Genomic DNA, 20059 nt, shown 5'->3' with positions numbered 1-20059 from the left:
ATCAATTTACCTCCGACAGCTAAGCAAACATTATCACGCACGCGAGTTATAATGTATTTTTGTCTCACGGTCGTCGTAGCATCGAAAATTTATTGCGTCCAATTGGAATACCATAACAATCGTATAAGCCTGTCGTTTGCAATTTATAAGGGGAAGGATCGCGTCATAAATCGTGCGCGCGATTCTACCGCGCGGCGCAAAACGAGAAAGCTGTCCTTGGAATAGCGTTTGCTTACGATAAGCCCGGATAAACTCGTTCGGTAGGAATCTGCACAAAATCCGAGATCCAGCAAATCCACCATCGGATAGAAATCGACAGTCCTCGGCGATCCGACCGCCGCTTGTAACTTCGCGCAGTCATCGTTGCGTGTTCCCGCGAAATGCATCTCACTTTCGATAATCGTCGTTGTAAAATCGGAATTGTTTTTTCCGCGCCGATCGAACGTACGTTTTAACAGTGCAAATACGAAAGAGAAATTGCGCGTTCGGGCCCAGGTATTCGTAATTCGTGACAGTAAACTATAACTTTCACTCGGACTTTCATTGCTTCTTTGAAATATACGCGGACCATTATTGTCATCCGCGAAGCAAAAGCGAGAGTCGTATCGTAATTACCCGCGTAAAACCTGCGTGGCTCTTTTCTTCGGGCGCGCGTGCGTTTGCCGAAGAAACATGGTTGTAAAACCAGCTGAAAACCGTTGTCGTGATTCTAACCCCTGTAACGATCCCGTAAAACTGATGGCAGATGTTTAACTCGTTATGTTATTACAGATTCGTGGAAAAAAAAGCGAGAGACGCGATCCTGGACAATTTTAATCTCACAGGTTTTTATTCGATTAACCTTTCGCCCAGATGGTAGCAGGTGGATCGAACTTTTTGTCACGTAAATTAGCTAACTTTTAACTTCTTTCGTAAATCAGGATTAAACATTGTTCGATTCGCGGAAATGTTCGGCGAAACGGTGGAATAAAAAAAAAAGAAGAAACACCGTTTAGTGGATAGGAGTTGTCGTCGTGGGAAAAATATATTCGGCTGGAAATAAATGATCGTCGTTCGTCCGTTATGCTCCCGGAGGATTTCGCCCGTCTCCGGATATAACATTCCTGAATATTCACCTCCGAATGTCGAAGGGAATGCTCGATCGAATAACACGATGTCTCGGACCGCGCATACCGGTACGAGCACCGCGCATCTTTGTACAAGCGCATCAAGAGCGGCCGAGATAATCGCGCGGCGAGTTCTTAAAGGACGACGTATCTCTATACTAAGCCAATTTAAATACCTTTCCGCGATATAGTGGCTTCTTTTCCTAGGCATGGCTGGAAGCCCGCTTCGGCGGGGCTGTATAATTATACGCGGGTTAATAATGACTTACGAACTGCAACAGGCCTTCGTTCGTTTGTTTAGTGCCACCGATACGTACGCGCCGAGGCCGCGACGTTGTTGCATTAAATTGCATCGGGCTAATCTAACCGGCGTTCTCCGCGCGCCGCAATTCCATCGTCGATTTTTAAGGAACGAGGAACGTTCTCACGTCACGAACGGTAAACATTCGTCATGGGTCAACTTGGACCCGTGCAAACTACTGTATTTTACAGCAAGATTGCAAAATTCACCTCGAAAATTATTCGATTTTAACGTATTGGATCTCCCGACGAGCGTAGCCTCGTTATTGTGAAACTTTCCGCAAACAACTTATGACGAGTCAGACTTGTATATGGCAAAGGGTTAACGACACTCGTACGCGTCATTTGCGTGTTATAATGATGCACGAGTTCCGTATAGAAACCATGCATTATGTGTTTTGGAGATAGGGAATCGCATAATAGAAGTCGTAATACTTTTATATAATGTGTTTCTTCTGTTACGTAGTGGTGGAAGATTTCTGTGGTCGAGACATTAATTATTTGGGTTGAAATTCAGTAATTGTACGGTAGAGTCTCGCTGATTGCACGCTGTCGACAAGTATAGGGGACGCTCGCTAAGCAACAAGTGAAGTTGAGCATACTGATGGGGATAGTTTGTGCATCGGTTGCCCCGATAATCGTAAACAACACTTGGATTTAATACGAGAGTCGTAGTGTTGCAAACATCGTTGCAATGTACTCAGCATTTTTCCATAGTCTTCTCTGCAAGGTGTCCGTCGTATAAAACACGAATCGAACGTACGTAAGTCTATCTCGCGTTCGTCGATGGTCAAACGTGACGCGCAACTCGCATTCGGTTAACGAGATATGCAAATGCACATTGTGGCCAGTAACGAGACTCGGTTGCAACCGATCGTGTCGTGCCGGCGCACTTATCCCGAAGTTCGTGCAACCGCGCATTACGGAAGTATTACAGGACGGCCATCGACGAATATCGACGACGAAGACCGCTCGTCGGAAACACGTTCCTTTAAAAAGAAATTGCAGATGTCGGTATAAACGTCGTTAAACACCCGGCAATTTGAAGCTTGTAATATCAAGTATTAATACCGAGAATCGTTACGGGGAAGAGAGTTATTAAGAAAGCCGTCTCGTCTTTCGCGTCGATGTCTGTTCGAGTTTTTTCCACGAAAACGACGGAAACCGGGTTCTACAGATATTCGACGCGCGCAAACACGGGGAAATTGCGTCCATCCTTTATATCCATTCTCGTTTCTACGAATAAAATGCTCCCGAGGATATCTCTATTCAGCCTGTGTTCGTCGTCTCAAAAACGTAGAAGACAAAGAAGAGAAAACGCCCCTGAAAATCGTCGATGCGATCCTCGTACGAGTGCCCGGGGGGCCCGGGCCTCGAAAATTTCAACGCGAGAGAACCGTCCGACTTTTGGCCCTCGCCAAAGGCGAAATTAAGGTCGTCTCGAATTCGTACCGTCGTCCGTGGAAGGAAGCTCTGCCTCCAAAGCGCGTACGAGCCTCCTCTCATTATCATCTCCCACAATGCATGACGCTATGGTTAATGCACTGTTATTGCCGTGTATCGTATACACGCTCTCGGCGTAATGACTGTGCTCGGCGCATAATCCCGTGCTCCTCCCTTTGTCGTCGTACGCCTCGAAACACCGGGGTACTTGAATCGATGAATGTTAATCCGCATCAAAGACCGCTCAGCGCGGAAGCGTCCAGATAGTTCGCGGGACCGACGCCACGACGCCTCGTCCTTCGCGACAGGCGTTTCCGTTGTCACGGATAATTGCGTCGATGATAGATTTATCGCGGTACGCAACCATAGCACACGTAGGGTCATTCAGCGTCGAATCGATCGTCCGAGCCCAGCGATCTCGTCGAGATTTATGTACGCTTCGGTCCACGCGAAATCAGGAAAGCTTTAAGTCATCGTTTCGAGGGGTTTCGAGCTTGTTTGGAAAATACCAGGCGTCAAAGTTTGCGATCTTTACTTTCAAGTCGAGAGATGGATAATAAACGGAGGATAAATACACGTCGACGATGGGCTGTTTAAATTCCTGCTTCATGCATGGTCGTTTCGATTTTTACTTGATAGAAATATTAAATTTTTTAATTTGTAGAGTTTACGGGAATCTCTGGCTGCAAATTCGGGATCACTAGATTTCACATAGATAGATTTCCAACGAAATGTTGAGACTTTTTCTTGGACACGGTTGAACTGAAACTGCTCAAATAGGTTTTTAATTACACGGCTGTCGGCCCCTAGGAGTTGATGGTTGCTGGAGCCAAGGAAACATAAACAGTTGTAGAGTAATTCCGTTGCAAATATCCCTAACGCAAATTGACTCAAGAAGCGAGGCAGTACTGTATTCGGTAATTGAGAGTATGCAAGAAGCGGATCGTTCAGTTTCTGAAGAGAGTATTTTAGTAGTTTTTTTCGAGCTGTGTTTCTTAATAGTCGAATATTGACAATAGTAGAACAAGCTTGTCTACAGCAATATCCCGAGAATTGAGATTCGTACGAGAAAATTGTATTATATGTGTATAGGAGTAATTGACACCCAGTATATGCAAAGATTGAGATTTCCTCTTGTTGGCATGTCGAAAAATGGCGATCTTCGTGATCGATTGCCGACGTGTTAAGAGCGATTGCAGAAGAAACAACGCGATTAAATATGCACAGTACGGAACATCGCGAGGTGGGCGAGGATGAGGAGAAAAAGGAGCGTGTGGAACGAGCGTAGCGAGAGATGGAGTAGTGGGTGGCCATGGGCCGCTGTGGGAACTGCTAAAAAGACGGTTACGGGTTGCAAGAAAGTAATATTTTTGCTTGTAAAGAGTATATATTAGCAACGAAAGTTTCTTCTTCGGGTTTGAAAATAATAAGCGCGCGTGGTACGAGTAAAAGGGACGACTCATCCCATCGTGATTTAGTAAGAACGAGAAGCGTAGCAGTAACCATCCGTGGAAGACAAAAAGCCACGTGGAATACATTAGCCGCGTTAAAGGATGAAGAAATAAATCTGCATCGAATATTAATAAACGCCAATCTCTTCGATAACGCAAGAAACGAATATCCTTCGTGACGTCGATAATCCTCCGAGCGATCGATGCTCGAGCCCATAAAATTTTATCTTCCCGCCATTCCTGTGCCCTTTCGCGTCGCGTGTTCGCTCTGCAACTCGTTTGGCACGATAAATAAAAACGATTATTTCCGAGAGTTTTCGAGAGAACAGCTCGCAAAGTCGTACGTAGCACACGATGGTACATTTAGATACACGTTCGTCTTCAAAGGGTTGAATTTTCGTCCACGTCGCGGGTTTCCAACCGCTTTGTTCCAAAGAGTCGTTCCAGAAAGGGACGATTTCCGCGGGAGACGGCCGCTGAATGGCTGAAAACGCTGTTCGACTTCGGGCCCAGCGATTAATCAGCTCCACGAAAACGAGCGCCGCGATTTCTATAGAGTAGCCCGAGGAAGGAGTTGGAGAAGTGGTAAGAACGCTTATGAAAAAAAAAAGGGGAGCAAGCGGGCTTTAATGCACGAGAACGACTTCCTCTCGATCGATCTTCCGGGTACGTACGGTAAATGCTCGTAACCGATATCGTTTCCACGAGCAAAGCCAGCCCCGGACTCTCTATTGTGCGCGGAACGTGCCCCTCGTATGCAAGAGGAGATACGTGCCGCGTGCTCGAACTTAAAACGCGGTTTAATTCCATCGATCGTAAGAGATTGCCTTCCACTTCGCGGCGAGCCGTACGAAACGGACCGTAAAAAGCAAATTTCAGAAATTGTTTTCACGGCGAAACGTTTCCGTCGTTGTTGCCCGCAGACTCGTAAAACCGAGACGCCGCGAGTCACCTTTCGTCGAAGTTTTTACAACGTCGTGGATCTTCCGAGGTCTCTCAAACGACTAGAAACGTCGAACACGAACACGAACACGAACGCGAACGCGAACGCGGATAGCCCCGTTTTACGACCGAGCGAATGTTGACCATATTATTCAGACTTTCTTCTGGTTACTGCGAATGAAACCGATAGAAAACACTTTAGCTCTGGGCGACTTTGCTTCCCCGAACCGACTCTCGACTTTCAGAGATGCGTCGCGCTGGTTTTCTACGCGTATCCTTCCGGGTTCCTTAAACCAGCCACCAGAACACTTTGTAACCACGATAATAAACAGTAGACGTTCTATCGCGAAACATATTTTCCATGGTTGAGATTTGGAGCAACCTGAAGTGCTATTTAATCGAAATGCATGAAATTTCTATCTAAGTACACCCATTAATACACTAAAATGTTCAAATTAGTAATGGGTGAGGAGATAAGAACTTGTTAGTTGGTAGAGCAAAACACAGAATTTTTCGACTCATGATCCTCCTCGGGCCCAAACTTCCCATCGAAAATTTCTATAGCGGCAAATTAAAATTAATATCACATAACGGACGTATTGCCTTTAAAGGTAAAATACGTTCGCGACATTTTGGTCTCGCGGGCTGGCCTACTTCGCGGATAATTGAGTATCGGGAGTACTGTTTCCGACAGCAGAATGCACAAATTAACGCGTTTCGACTATTCAACTAATGCACGTTAAACTGGTAATTAACCGCTCGACTTACGTAATCGTTTTGAAACTCGATTATACCTTATACTGGTTGTTTACGTTGAAATCGGAAACTGGTAGGCAGCGAGCAACGCCGTACACTTCAAAGCAAAGAGCTCCGCGCTTGACGTAATTAATTACTGTCCCGCGTTTATGAGAATCGGGTTCGATGTTACACGCACCACTTCCGTCCAATCGATCTTCCGGGTTCCACGTAAGTAGCGAACGGCTCGATTCACCGGTATTCCACAACGACCGACTAGTAAAACGAGTTTCGATTCTGCGTGCCGCAAAACCGAGTAACTGCTAACCGTCCTCTCTCTCGTATAGCCGAGCGAACATTATCGAAAAAGTCTTGTCTATGAGAGCATCCCGTTCATGCCTGGCCATTCATAAAACAGTATCCAATTCATAATAATTAGGAACACTTTCCAGAACCATAGTAATTCTCGACAAAATTCTTCTCGTCGTTATTACATCGACGATGGAGCAGATGTTCGATTTTTTATCCATAAATCGGTAATTCAAGTCCACGGGGCGAGTCGCCATTTTATTGGCGAAGTCGAAAAATTGTGAAAGTTACGAAGTTACGAAAGTTCTCTCTCTGGGAACCACTATTTTCGAAATAATGGAAAGATTAACTCCGATATTAATATCTCGATCGACTTCGTCTTCGACTAAAAAATAGATAAAGGCTAGAAGGAATACTTCAACGAAGTCATAAATATTATGGATATTTCCCTGGCGATCGCATAACCGTAAATTTTATCGTTTTCTCTCGAGTGTACAGGCTTTAGCCCATATCTTACGTATATTCATCCATTCTCTATGAACATGTAAGCATTTGCACTTCGTAAATGTCGTCTGCGTCCATTCTTAGTTGATACACCGACGTTTCGACTTAAGAATACCATCCGATCTGTTCAATATAAAAGAAAACGTAAAAATAGCCGCTATAAATAATTTGGTATCCTGTAACGTTTCATTAGCATCGCTGCTGCAGCCACGATAATAATATCCACCGGTTTAAATATACGCTTATTTAAAGAATCGTACTTAATAGTGGCCGAATACCAATCATTAGAATGACTGAAAGAGGTCGTGTAAACAAGTAGAACTGGAAACGAACTCCACCGGGTTAGAACTAGTTTCCATGTAATTGACTTGGCTGCTTTTACTTCGATATCTTTGTTCAAACAAGTTTCGTACCGCTTTAACTATTCCTAGATCGATGTACGCTATCTTGCGCGCATTCCTACCTACTTTGGCGAGTCGTGCGCCGCGGAAGGATCTTACAGAAATTTCGGTCAGCGTGGATCGCTCGAGTCACTCCACTTTCGGTGATTACAACGCCTCGAGTTTCGGGGAAGACGGTGCAACGGACGGTTCGCGCGACGCTAGTCAAGTTCGTGGGCCACTTCCGTTCGATCGATCTTCCGGGTTCCACGCGAGTAATAAATGCTCGACTTGCCGGTAACCGATATCGTCCGACGAGTAAAACTCGTTTCGGTACGGCATAAAGGGGGCAGGGCAGAGGCACTCTCTCATGGATGGCCGTGTAACCCTATAGGAAACCTTCAGCGAGTTTCACTTTGCAGCTCTCCGTTACCGGGGCTCGTCCCGTGGCTCCTTGTCACGGATCCAAACGGGTTGCAACTATCCTCGACGGACATTACTATCGTCCATACCCGATTTTTAACCCCCTTTCTCATCCTTTCCCTCTTAGCGATCTTGCAAAGTTCGTGGAAGCTCAAATTAACACATAAGAGCTTCTAAGTACTAGAAATAGAGTAATACAGGAACAGGAACAATGTAAGAATATTTCAACTTGACGTAGTAGCAATCTCGTGTATCATATTTTATCCCATTAGTGACATTGATATTCGGTTCCTGGCTTTCCTGTGGTGTAACGAAAGCCGTCCAGATCACGTTCGAACGCGGTATATCTTGCGAATGAAAGTAACGCGCTCCAAAAGTAATCTAAAAACATAGTAAAGTGTTTGTAAATGTTGTTCCTGATTGATTTCGCGAGTCATCGCGGTCGGTGTTTGCATTATTCAGCCCTGTCCGGAAAAAGTTTGCCGACCCCTGGTTTACACGCACCTATCGAGCGCATCTTGCCAGTAGCTTCGTCTGGCCGGTTGCACAGCCGCGTGTGAATGCACTTCGAACAACGCGAGCAACGCGAGCCGTCCTAATACGACTATTCCACGGCTATGGCCTTATTCTTTCTCCGTCGTCGCGAAGTGTCACGCTTATCTTGGAAAAGTAGAGAGGACGACCGGTTGGTCGCCGAGTTATTCTCGTTCCCTTTTCTTTTTTTTTTTTCTTCCATCGGTTGCTCCAGTTAGACAATGTTGTCCGCGAAACGCGACTTCGATATTCGACCCTTTGCAATTCGAAGCAAGCAGCTCGATTTTTAGGAAAATTAGAAAACATTATAGTGAGATCAAGAGTTGCGAGTTACGGGTCTTCGACCCGGAATATTTTTAATTTTTAGAAAGATTATAACAGAAATGTGAGAAAGAACAGTTAAAAATAAATATTTAACAGAACATCGGATGATGAAGTGTGTAGCCGGTTTCGCAGCCATGGTGGTATGCCACGGTACAGCGGTTAAGAATTTCCTGACGAAGGCGAAGAAAATAGAGACACCTTATTATGTTACGTACTAGGAACAGTGTCGGTGTATACCTGCCGTGGAATCGGTCGACTTCGATTATAAACGAAAACCCGTGGAATATTGAGGTAACGGTAAAGCCCAGCGCCTTAAATTAGAATCCGTTCTGGATTCAACACGGTGAAGGTTTAATAGCTATTGCCTGGGTGGGCAGTGCGAATTGAATCACTTTAATAGCACGTTAATTGCAGAAAATAATTGGTTAGACGAAACGACACTCACACTGATACATTAATTAAAACGCTTATAATGTACAAGTTACAATAAAGAAGATAATCAAATTGTAGGTCGGTGTATTGCGAATACACGTTTGCAGAATTTATGGAAGGAAGTAAATCTAACATATACGCGCGTAATATGAACCTTAAATGGTGGATTTACTTTTATTGAAAATTAGCGTTGAACACGTACGGCTAGATATCACGAGCGAATGAAAGTCGGAAGATCCATTAACAGGAGTACTTATACGAGTAGAAGATTTAAGGTCTCGTTACGGTACATTTTTAGTTTAAACGAGGCAGTGTATTGTACGGAACAGGCCTGCTAATGCGTTCGACTAGGATCAAAGTGGCTTCAATCTTAAAATACACCGCGGAAGATCATTAGCAATAGAAGGAACGAAAACAATAGAAGGAAAAGTTCAATGGGTATCATCAACAACGCACAGTTATGCTATTCAACTGACAGTCTCCGACGATGGAAAATTACTTTCACCTTTCCTTACCGTCCTAAAGGAACCGAGTGCAATAATATATGCTTCACTCTGGGTCCCGTAAGTTCGAGTAACTGTAGGGTATTTAATAAAATTTATAAAAATAAATTTATAAACTAGTCACGTCGTAGGATGGTTATGGTTAAAGCAAGAAATATTGTATCAGGTAAAGAGTCGAAGGTTTGTCTTTTAATTGTTACGAAGCTACACAGGAAACTGAAACTTTGCACGTTGAAATAAACTCTTGAGTTTACAATGGCGTACAATGGCGTTGTTGGGAACCTAAGTCGTCGATCAACCCTCGTAGCTTCTTTCGAGCAGAGAAACATGTGGCGTTATCACGATGAAAACACCGACGAGTGTCTTCTAGCGACTGCCTTCGCTTCTAAATTGATAGTTTCGTTTGGTGGACACCCTTCCAACGCCGCCAGATGGACAGCAGACCTTTTTTCGAACGAAGCAACAGGTAAAGGGCCCTCTGTCGACTCGACCTTTGCGTTCCACGTTGCTACAAAAAGTCCAAGTTTCGTCACCGGTGACTAATTCCTTCCCAAAAGGTTCCCTTAAATTCAACAGACACTCGATCGAACTTTGAGGAACCCAAGATTAATCAAACGATGAACTCTCGATAGTTCGAATCGTCACGAATCTCATCAATGGTTTCCTCTAGTTTTCATGCTTCGCCCTAGGAGATCATCCAACTTGAAGAAAAGTCAGGTCTCCGTCGCGTGTTTCTCCAGAAGTCCGTAAAAGTCGTGGGTGCGAATTACGGGAGGGGACTTATGGGACAACCTAATACGCGCAGGGCCCCGTCGTATGTTTCACGTCTTCTTCGCCTGGCGATGGAACGAGCAACAGTGGCAGCTTTAGGCGCGATCGAGCCCGTCGATACGTTTCTCGCCGGTCGCTGGTATTCCAGTCGAACCGGCGAAAAAGTAGATGGCCGATACCAGGCGGCGCGAACACCTATAGAAAACGCGATTACGTGGAATTTATCGACTTTCGTTCGCGCCTTCCAGCGCGTATCGCCGCCTAGCGATCGTGTGTCGCCTCGAATTCTGTGTACGCCGACAGCTGACGCGAAATGCCCGAGACCCCAAGGTATGCATTGTACACCGGGGAAAAGTGTATTCCCCGGCACCGACCATCTGGAGAAACAGTTACCTTTTCGACGACAATAGATTTCAAGCGGGCACGGCTCGTTCCGTGGCTCGTTCGCGTCCTATATCCGACATCCCCGGCTAATGAATCATACATGAGCACCGTTTTCAAGACTCAATCGAGACCCAACCAGCGTCTTAATTTTTCCTCCAAACGAAAATCAAAGGAACAGAATTCTATCAGGTTTCGTAAATCGAACAAGAGACCCCCCTCGTATCGGTTTGAAATTTCGACCGTCAGCGAACGAAAATCGTAGCAGTTTACAAATATAGATCGCGAACGAGAGAAAGCCGGGAGTAATCGTTAAGTGGAGTGAAAAAGTCCTTCCGCGCGAGTCGTATTGGGTCAGACGTTACGAGTCAGCCTTCGTAAGGCGAAATTGCACGACGTTGTCCACATTCTACTTACTGGTGGTACCGCATTCCCCTTAATCCGGGACTGTTCCCTCCCTTCTCGCTATAGTTCCATTATACGCGCATCCGTCGGTATCCTCGGAAATATCGTTGCACGGCTCCTATCGTGAATTATGATCGCAACCTTCGCTCGTCCCGAGTGTAATACGAAATGATCGGGGAAGGCTGGCCGCGGCGAAAATTTTTCCGATCGCCGGTCAGGATCGTAATCGGATAGCATCCCGGCGAGCCGGACGCGAGCGTATCCTGGCCTGATGTATCGATTCCGCGTTTCGCTTTTAAACGCGGCACGCAACCGGTACGCGACACGAGGGCCGTTCCTAACACGGGGATGCACTTTGCGTATACGCCCGCGAAGGGGTCAAAGATAGGAGGGTAACGCGGCTGGAATTAATGCGGAATGACTAAGCGGCCGGTTGTCGGCCGGAACCAAGGAACGAGCGTTCCGCGCGCGTGCTATTGATAAAATACTACTCGCCGGTGCGTGTACCCGACCGATGGGAGTCGATATCGATGCTATTTACGATATTCGATGCGCATCGACATTTTTGTAGAATCAAACTTTCGTCGTTCGATCGACTCGCGTACAAATAACCAGAAGACGAAATAACGTACGCTGCAACGGAGGTTCCGGGGCGTCTGGAAATGCACGCGATCCGAGGCGAGCCGACGAGGGCGTGTTCTCTTGGCTCGCGGGCAAAGAAGTTCGCAGTCTGCAGAGGCTACTAATACGTGTTGCAATTCTTCTCTTCGTTAGGCGTCGCGAATCGCAGCGATTCTTACGGATCCGTGTTATCCGAGCGTGCAACTTTCATTAGTGAAAGTATGATTCCGCCTACGTGATTCCCGATCAAAAAATCTATTTTTGGGGTACCTTGGTTGATCCCTTTTCCGGGAGTCGTCGAAACTTTTTAAACGGCGATCCGCCAGAGCGCGGTTCGACGGAAGTTCGTGGTCCAATTATTGAAATTTTGTTCGAAGTTAGCTTCAAATTTTTCTCCCGCGGACGGTTCGACGTGTAACTTTTGTTTAAGTTGCTGAGAACTTCTACGTAGATAGCACACCGGTGAATAAGGCGGACGAGGAAGAAGTTCCGTAGCCCAATTGTTCGAATTTTGTCGGGGCTCTTTATTGCTACATGCTGTGTATTGTGCGATCGCGGAACAAAGTTGGCCTTTTACCATTCATCGAAGTTTGCTGCTTCGCGAACTGTTTCGCGTTTACAATGTTATATCACCGTTTATTATTCATTGGTCGTTGTTGTGTGCTTCCGTCCTAATATTTAAAACATTCGTTTACGAACGCTATTTGAATTTGAATTTACATAGAAAGAAACAATGAAAATTTGAAAAGACACTAGACGCGCGATGAAAAGAATCCAAGATGGTAATAATTCGGGCTTACGTAAGAGACTTGTGACTATTTCGATTCCGAGTCAAAGATCAAGTTTCTATTTTAGTCGTTTTATAGAATATGATGGGTCCTCGACGTGACCTCGCTTATACGTTTATACGTATCTATCTCTCTCCCCGCCATATTGGCTTAAAAATTTCAAACACGAAAAACCATCGTTGCAGTGAAATGTTGGTTATCGGTGGGTAAGCGTGTTTAAAATGCGCGATGGTTGCAATCGGAGCACTAAAAACAAGGTTCTTAGAGAGTATCGTGAATAATAGGAATTCCTGGTAAAAAGGAGACTGCAATAAACCACGACATTATCTGTGAGAGACTCCGGTAATAAGGGTAACCGATAGTCTCGAAACATACGGGTTTCTCGGGCGTTGCTAGTAATAATTTTTCGTGGCCTTCGATAAATCGAGTGCGTCATTCTGATATTCAAATGAGACAGGGACACCAGCGGTGAAGATAGGCACGAAGAGACACAGCCCAGGTAGAGCGAGAGGTACGAACAGAGTGGAAGAGAGACAGAGAAGAGAGGAATAGAGAATGACTGCACTTAGGTCCTTTCGTTACGGAGCGGAGCTGCGGTCAATGGCTGCGGTATCCGCAGGTTCAAGGAAAGCGGGCTGGTCTGATTCGACATCGTGTCGTTCTGGGGGGAACTGAACAGGTGACGCGCTCGTGAAAATGCAGGTTAATAGAATGCCGTCTAGAAAGAGTCTCGGAATTACTGGCACGCGTCCTCGTCCGAGGAAACGTTCCAGAACGTTCAAAATTTCATGTTTCCTCCGACAATGTTCGAACAGTCGCACTCGAAACAAATTCTATCGTTCGAAAATTAATTCAAAACGCGAGTTTAAGGTTTCGAAAATACGTGGACGAAATTCCTTGGGTGGGAAATAATCGACGATCGCCAGACACGCGTAGGATACGCGTCGTACGTTCCGTCAATCGGCTCCGAAACGGTCAAGGATGGTCGGTGGCCGTCGAAACGGGGCCGACAACCGCGGTACATGGAATCGTACTAGAAGCCAATTGTTTCGAAGCCACCGTCGGTATTGCGGCAACGAATCTCATTGTTACGAGCTCTTTCATAAGCGCGTAAAAAGCCATACGCGCGTCGCACTTTGCCAGCCGGTGGGTCTTATCGACCACCCGAAACGAGCGTGCAATTTTCCCCATGGTCGTCGTTGGATTTCGAAGATTCGTCGCGGGCGCAACGCCCCGTGGAAACGTCGTCGGTCGCTCGATAAAAATACGTCCACACGGCATCGACTGGTTTTCCGCGATACAGTTTCCGGCGACGAGCTCTCTCTCTCTCTCGCGCGCGTCGTGTTCGAGGGGCAAATTTTTCGAATCCGTGAAATCGATTCGCGGCACACGGGAAGTGGGCGCGTTTCTTTGCCCCGGCGCGGCGACCGTTCCGCGAGCAAACATTCGACAAAAACAGCGGTTATTCCGGCGTCCGTTTGGCCGATCGGGCACGATGCACGCGCCGCGACGTCGGTGTTCCCCGGAGTACGGTTCAACCGAACCCCGGGGTCTGCTGCATAGCAACAAACCGATCGATCGACACCGCGGGTAGCGTTTTCGGGTAGCGAACTTTTCGGCGATCGACTAGCAGAAACCACGGAACGCGGGATACCCGCGAGGCCCCCGAAACCCCACGCCCGTTGTACGAGTATCGATCTTAAAAGTGTGTGTTTATTTTTTCCCATACCGGTGCATGAAGGCGGCAGTCGACATGTTATTATCCATGGGGTGGTTCCATAAATCGCAGCCCTCCCAAGGCAGCACGGCTCTTTAACACTCGACCGTTTTCCCGCCGTGGTAAAAACCGTGGCACCCTTTTACGCGACGACGAAACCGCGAAACGACCGCGTTCGTTCTCGCGGGTCCCGCGATCGCCCGATATCACGCCGATAACTCGTCTCTTTGATTCCCGAGGGAGGGGAATATCCGCGGTATCCGACGGTGGACGGGCGACAACGAACGTTCCTCGACACCTGCACGACTTGGCAGGTTGAAACCGACGGGTGAACTGAAGTCAGAATGCGCATTCGTCGGTTTCCATGGTAGTGGCCGATGATGATGGTGGTGGAGGCGGCGGTCGTGGTGGTGGCGACGGTGCAGGGGACGCTGTCGGTGTGGTAGTGCAACGGAGGAGCTCCGGTAGCTACGACGATGGTGGGGATTGACAGAACAGACCGTCTGCCCGGCTCTCTGGCGCGTTCACAACCAGGTGCTGCCAGGAAACCTAAGGTTCCATTCACATGGCGCGGGTCTCGGTCGATGAGCTTTCGGAGATCGATGCCACCTATGGGTTACTCGTCGTGGGCGTATTTTTGGGGCAGTACACCCTGCACGGTTCTTCCTTAAATTCTCCACACTCTTGCTAACCCTTCGACCACCTACTACTAACTCGACACACACTTTCTTACGAAATAGATAGCAAATATTTTCTTTGCATTCTATTATAATATCGTTGTACTCCCTTAGAGGGTACATCCAAACTTTGCTGGATGTCCCTTCGGAGGAAACAGCCGAGTACAAAGGATTAACATATCTCCAACATAATAATAACATGTATTACGATACGTCCCTAACAACTCAGAAACAACGATGGGGTTGAACGCGAGTATTCACTAATGGAAGCCATGATAGGTTAACACCTTTTGGTGTTCCTTTCCCCTAGCTACAGTGACGAATATACACGGTGTTCAGCCACCCATAGGAAAAATTTTAATGGACAATTCTAGAGACCAAAATCAACAAATTGATATTGCTAATTTTCGTCTTATTTTGGCCTCTAGAAACACTCTGTATGCTTAGAACACTTCTTAACATTAAATCAAGCGGTGAAATCACCATAGAAAGCGTATAAATATTTCTCATAACAGAATAATCTACGCCAAAGTTTCTCACGTTTGCCAAGCTTCCATTCTTGAATTATCTAGATCTCGCGAGGGCCAAGACCTAAGTCTTCGGAAGTTTGAGGAATGCCTAACTCCCGAGGACGTCGTGGAATCCATGTATCGACACGATGCATTGCTTAACACGACAATTGAAAGTTCTTGCGCTCGAGTCGAAAAGCCCTACGGTTCGCGTTTCAAAAGTCAAGGTGCACATTTTGCAATATTTCACCGTGTTGAGCCCGGCCTTGAAACGAACCCCGCTAATAACACGCCGCGCATCGGTATTATTTACGGCGCGCACTTTTAAATCGTCTCGAGCAATTTTTATACGTCGTCCCCAGTCACGAAACCGATAGCGATTCCACCGATCGTTGTTCCCCCGTTGCTTCCAATCGAAGATTTACGGCGGCATTTTATCGAACCGGGTAATTCTTATTTGCTTTCTCTTCTTTTTTCTTCCAGCATCGCAGTCTCTCGTTTTGGAGACTAAGCGTGTGCGCTGAACTTTAATAACTTTCTTGTAGGCGTCCTGACGCGGTTACAGCATCGCGATAGCGAAACCACGCAAATATGTTTTCCTCCCGGCGTATCTGGCGTCTATCGTGTAATCAGTTATAAAACGATCCGCCCTTTTCCTCTGCCTTTTCACCTGTGCGGTAACTTGTTCGCGAAGCGTGAGCCGACGATACGCGAGGCGTGCAGGACGCCCGTCGAATCGCTAAACGGATCTCGTAAAGTTGCAGTTAGCCGAATTTTTCATCCATCTATTTGTCGAAGATAAACGGGTAGATCGACGCGTTACGATCCTCGACCAAAGAGGATTTATCGTTCCTCGATGAAGGAGGGGTCGTAAGTCTCTTCAAAGGGTCGCGCTAACTCTTCTGCGCCCACTTTTTAACCCTTTATGGCCCGTGTCAGTTTTGATATTTCGTTCCACGATTCAGCTCGTACCCTAGGGCTAGTGGGTTTTTCACCTTCTCGAGTTCACGGCACGGTTTTCAACAGTGTCAGGGAAAATGAATTTTCTTGATACGCTAAGTTACGACGCACGAGATCAATCACGAAGCAATTGTTAATTCCCTCCCCGTCCCTTTTATGCACTGTCACGAAGACTTCGGAAGCTCGAATCCAGTTTCGTTTCTACCCCGTGACTGTGTCATTTTGCTACCCTTCTTCATTATCTCCTCGAGCTAAGCATCCTCGAACTCGTCTTTGCACGAAAACGCTGGCGTTGCTTCGCGAAGCTCTATCGAGGGCATTTGTGCTCCTTCGTCGTACACGAACGATTCTAATTCCGCAACCGCGAATTTCACCCTCGTACAAATTTCCTGCTTCCGGGATTCATCCATTGATTACCAGGGAACCACCGAACGAAGCTATGCAGCGTCATGGTTTTTGCTTCCTACTCTTTACTCAAGGGTGGTTTTCACCCCATTCGAAATTCTCTCTGGTAACCTACGCGGAACAAAAATTTCGATTCTGTTTTCGTCGTAAAGGTGGCGTAACCCTTTAACTCGTCCAAGGGAGTCACCCTCGGTTGCAGGCCACCCTTTCGTCTCGAAAAGAAGTCGAAGAGAAGAGAGGTCACGCGCTCGCGCGAGCGTTTCAACCGTGTCTTCGAGGCAGCTCGTTATTACTTCCTTTTCCATTTAATCCCACCCTCTTGCTCGTTCCTTGGTCTTGCTCCCTGTTTTCCCGGCGAGCTTGTGTGCGCGCGGGGCTCGCTCTGCTGCTCTACTTTCCGCCCCCGCGAGATTCCTCGTATTCGAGCCGGGAATCCACCACCGTCGGACTCCAGGGGAGGCTCGGATGCACCCTTACAACGCGTATTCGACCGCCATTTTTCGCGGCGAAACGCAAATATTTGCCAAGTCCCGTAAAAACATATTCCGAGCGCGGTTGGTCGGATTAATCAAAGCGTCGAATAAACCGTGACCGAGAGCTGCCACGGCGAATTAAATGTTATCGTAACGTTTGAGCAATCCGTTTGCAACCCCGATTCGCTCTTTTTTACGCCACGTAACGTCTGGTGCCAAAATATGAAACGCGAATAAGCAACTGTTCAAAAGTGCACTCGTAACAAAGGACCGTTCCGCTCTTGTTACCGCGAATGGAAGTTGGTCCTTAATTACGTTTCTTTGTTTAACACCGGAGCTGTTTACGTTATTAGTCAACGGTGAAGTTCTGTTTAAGCTGTCTGGTCCGCCCATTCTCACATTATTACGATAGACCGCCTCGATTCGTCGCATCGCCATCGTAAGTAAGAGCAGAACAGCGGCGTCGCCAACAATGGTCGCATGACGCAAACGCGACAATATTAGCTTGCATAATAGTTCGGTCTCGCGGCAATTGCATTGGCCTACTCGGTAGCTCGGCTCCCCGGGTTTCGAGAACAATTTAATTTGCAACGGAGACGCCTCCCGAACTGCCTTAGACGGTTCTCTCGGTTTCACCTGGACGACTTCCGACCGTTTCCGGCCTATTCGGGATTTAATGCCCGAGACGAAATCAATACCTAGATAGATATCTCGGCTGCTCGGTGTTTCGCCGAGCCCCGGTGTCTCCCGTTTTTCCTCCCCTTTCCACCGTTTCCGTCGTCGCGAGCCCAACGTCAGCAGGACGGAAAATGTCCCGATAAAGAGAAGAAAAATACCGCGGCAAGCCGGAAGCCTCGAAAGGCTTACGAAATTCAATTTTCATGGTACTCAGACATGCAAATGTCTCGTCGAGGTCCAATTAAAAATTCCTATTCCTTTGTCCGCGATGCGGAAGGGCGGTTCTATGGTAGTGATTTTGATTTCTCCGCAATAATTATTAAAATTAAACGATCGATGGTGGGACGCGAGTATCGTACGTTTCAATTTCAATCGTTTGTCGCGGCAAACGACTTTCAGTTTTTTCCCGAAGTGGGATGGCGTGCAAGCGTCGCGGAAAAGAATGGAGGTAAGTAGACTGTACGTGGGTACTCGTCGAGATCGGACCACGGGACGAGTGGCATTATCCCCGTAGTGTGTTGCGATTCATTCGTCATTGTCCGAGAGAACCCTTTGTGGGAACGCGCGGGAACGGCTCACGGGCGCGTATAGGCTTATTCGGTGGAGAATAGTAAACGCGCGAGTATCATGAGCGCACGCACAAACGCGTGGGATTACGACGCGGGCTCACACTTTACCGCCCGTTCCACGTACACGCGATTCTTATTTTACCCCGTGGACGAGTCGCGAAAAAGGAAATATTCGTGTGCAATATTTTTATAAATACGGATCGTCCCGGTAAAATCGCAGTACGTAGAGGGTCCTCCATGTATCTATAGTTTTCAAGATGGCCTTGGGGGACGGACTCGGAGGGTAGTTTAACCCTTTAAACTCGAGCACCGTCGCTGGAATAAAACACGCGTCGTACTTTTACCGAGGGGGGATGCAATCGTGGTCGAAAGCGTTTCAAATAGAGTCTGTTCTAAAACTAAACTGTATGTATTTATAAACGGACGTAAACTCGTGGAGGTAGTGACTGCAGAGGAAAGAGTACGGTTTTTTGTTGAATCGAAGGCGTGAAATCGTGCGTGGCACGCGGGACGATACGAAACTGCAGAAAATCATGGTGAAAGTAGAGTTGGAATAAAAAGCAGTCGAGTCGCGTTGCTCCGATTTTCGGCACGTTCGAGCGCGTGATTTCGAAGTTTGTTCGACTCGCTCGTACCGATGTTCTTCGGGCTTTTTTTCCACCACTCGAACGAAGCACATAACTCCACCGGGTTGGGGTCCACCAGCCCTCCCTTTTCCAATAAATCATACTTTACTGTCGGAGGCGAACCCGCTAATACTTCGGGGCGTATTGCTTTCCAGTCGTGGCATCTCTGAAATTCTCTACATTCGTTTTATCCCCGTCCGTCCTTACGAAAAGACGTTTTCCCCGTCGAGAATTTACAGACTGCCATTACGGGATTAGAAACTGTTGCAAACAATGGGAGAGAGGTTCGTAAATAGGGGGGAAAACGTCTAGGATGGATGGTGGAAAATCGTCCCGGCACGCACGAGTCGTTCGAACGCCTTTGGAATGGCAGCCAGTCACGCCTCGGCGCAAAGACGCGCGTAGGGTGACGCACGCTGGGGTGAATAAACCTAAAGGGAAGGAAGGACGCCGAGCCCCGCGAACGACGATGACACACCGTTGGAAAATTACGGACGCCCGCTGTGTATCGGGGGCAGTCCACGAACGGAATAATTAGAAAGACGGCGTAGGAACCGAGGACTGAGTCGCGGGGAAATTCGATCAAACGCGACGGGGTGAGTCGAGATCCCGAGCACGGCTCGTAGAAATTTTAAGGGTGGGTTGTACGAGACGCACGGGGCGCGCAAAGTTTCCTGGTCGACTGTACCGCTTGCCCTCGAGGGGTTGGAAAATTTGGCAGGCACAGTGCTCTTTACACGCGTGTCCTCGTGAATCTTTTAACGCACCGCGATATGACGTGTCCCGACTGTGTATCGTAAGATCAGCAAAAGCACTTTGTCAGAAGAGCAGCTGAAAGCGTGTGATAAAAAATAATGGTTGAACACGTAGATACTACCGGCTCGAAAGGGGTGCAACCGTTTAAGAACGAGGCGAATTCAATTCGCGTTTTAGCCATTCGATAATTTTCTTTAATGAAAAATTGTTTTTTTTGTATTTTAAAAATCTGATAGAATTCTATGAAGCATGTCTCAGGTGACTGGAAACGCCTGTGGCTTTTTAAAAAAATTTTTGAACGTCGTGTGCCGAGCGACGAAAGTTTATTTTGGCGAGG

General features: G+C 47.1%; 1 protein-coding gene across 3 annotated transcripts in view; it reads right to left on the bottom strand.

The window, feature by feature from the left end:
• Positions 1-14405, bottom strand: part of LOC122397637 — a 48352-nt gene extending 33947 nt beyond the window's left edge. For 2 of the 3 annotated variants that reach the window (XM_043396907.1, XM_043396910.1), the window contains exon 1: positions 14082-14404. In XM_043396907.1, the coding sequence (XP_043252842.1) occupies positions 14082-14119 (38 nt within the window). In that variant the 5' untranslated portion in view covers positions 14120-14404. Of the gene's footprint in view, positions 1-14081 lie in introns of all 3 variants that reach the window. The other variant, XM_043396909.1, reaches the window with a different exon arrangement.
• Positions 14406-20059: the final 5654 nt, after the last annotated feature.

This window comes from Colletes gigas, unplaced genomic scaffold (genome assembly GCF_013123115.1).
Source record: "Colletes gigas isolate AHSC1104 unplaced genomic scaffold, ASM1312311v1 Colletes_gigas_Sc00010, whole genome shotgun sequence".
NCBI lineage: Eukaryota > Metazoa > Arthropoda > Insecta > Hymenoptera > Colletidae > Colletes > Colletes gigas.
This window is presented reverse-complemented; position numbering and strand designations above follow the sequence as displayed.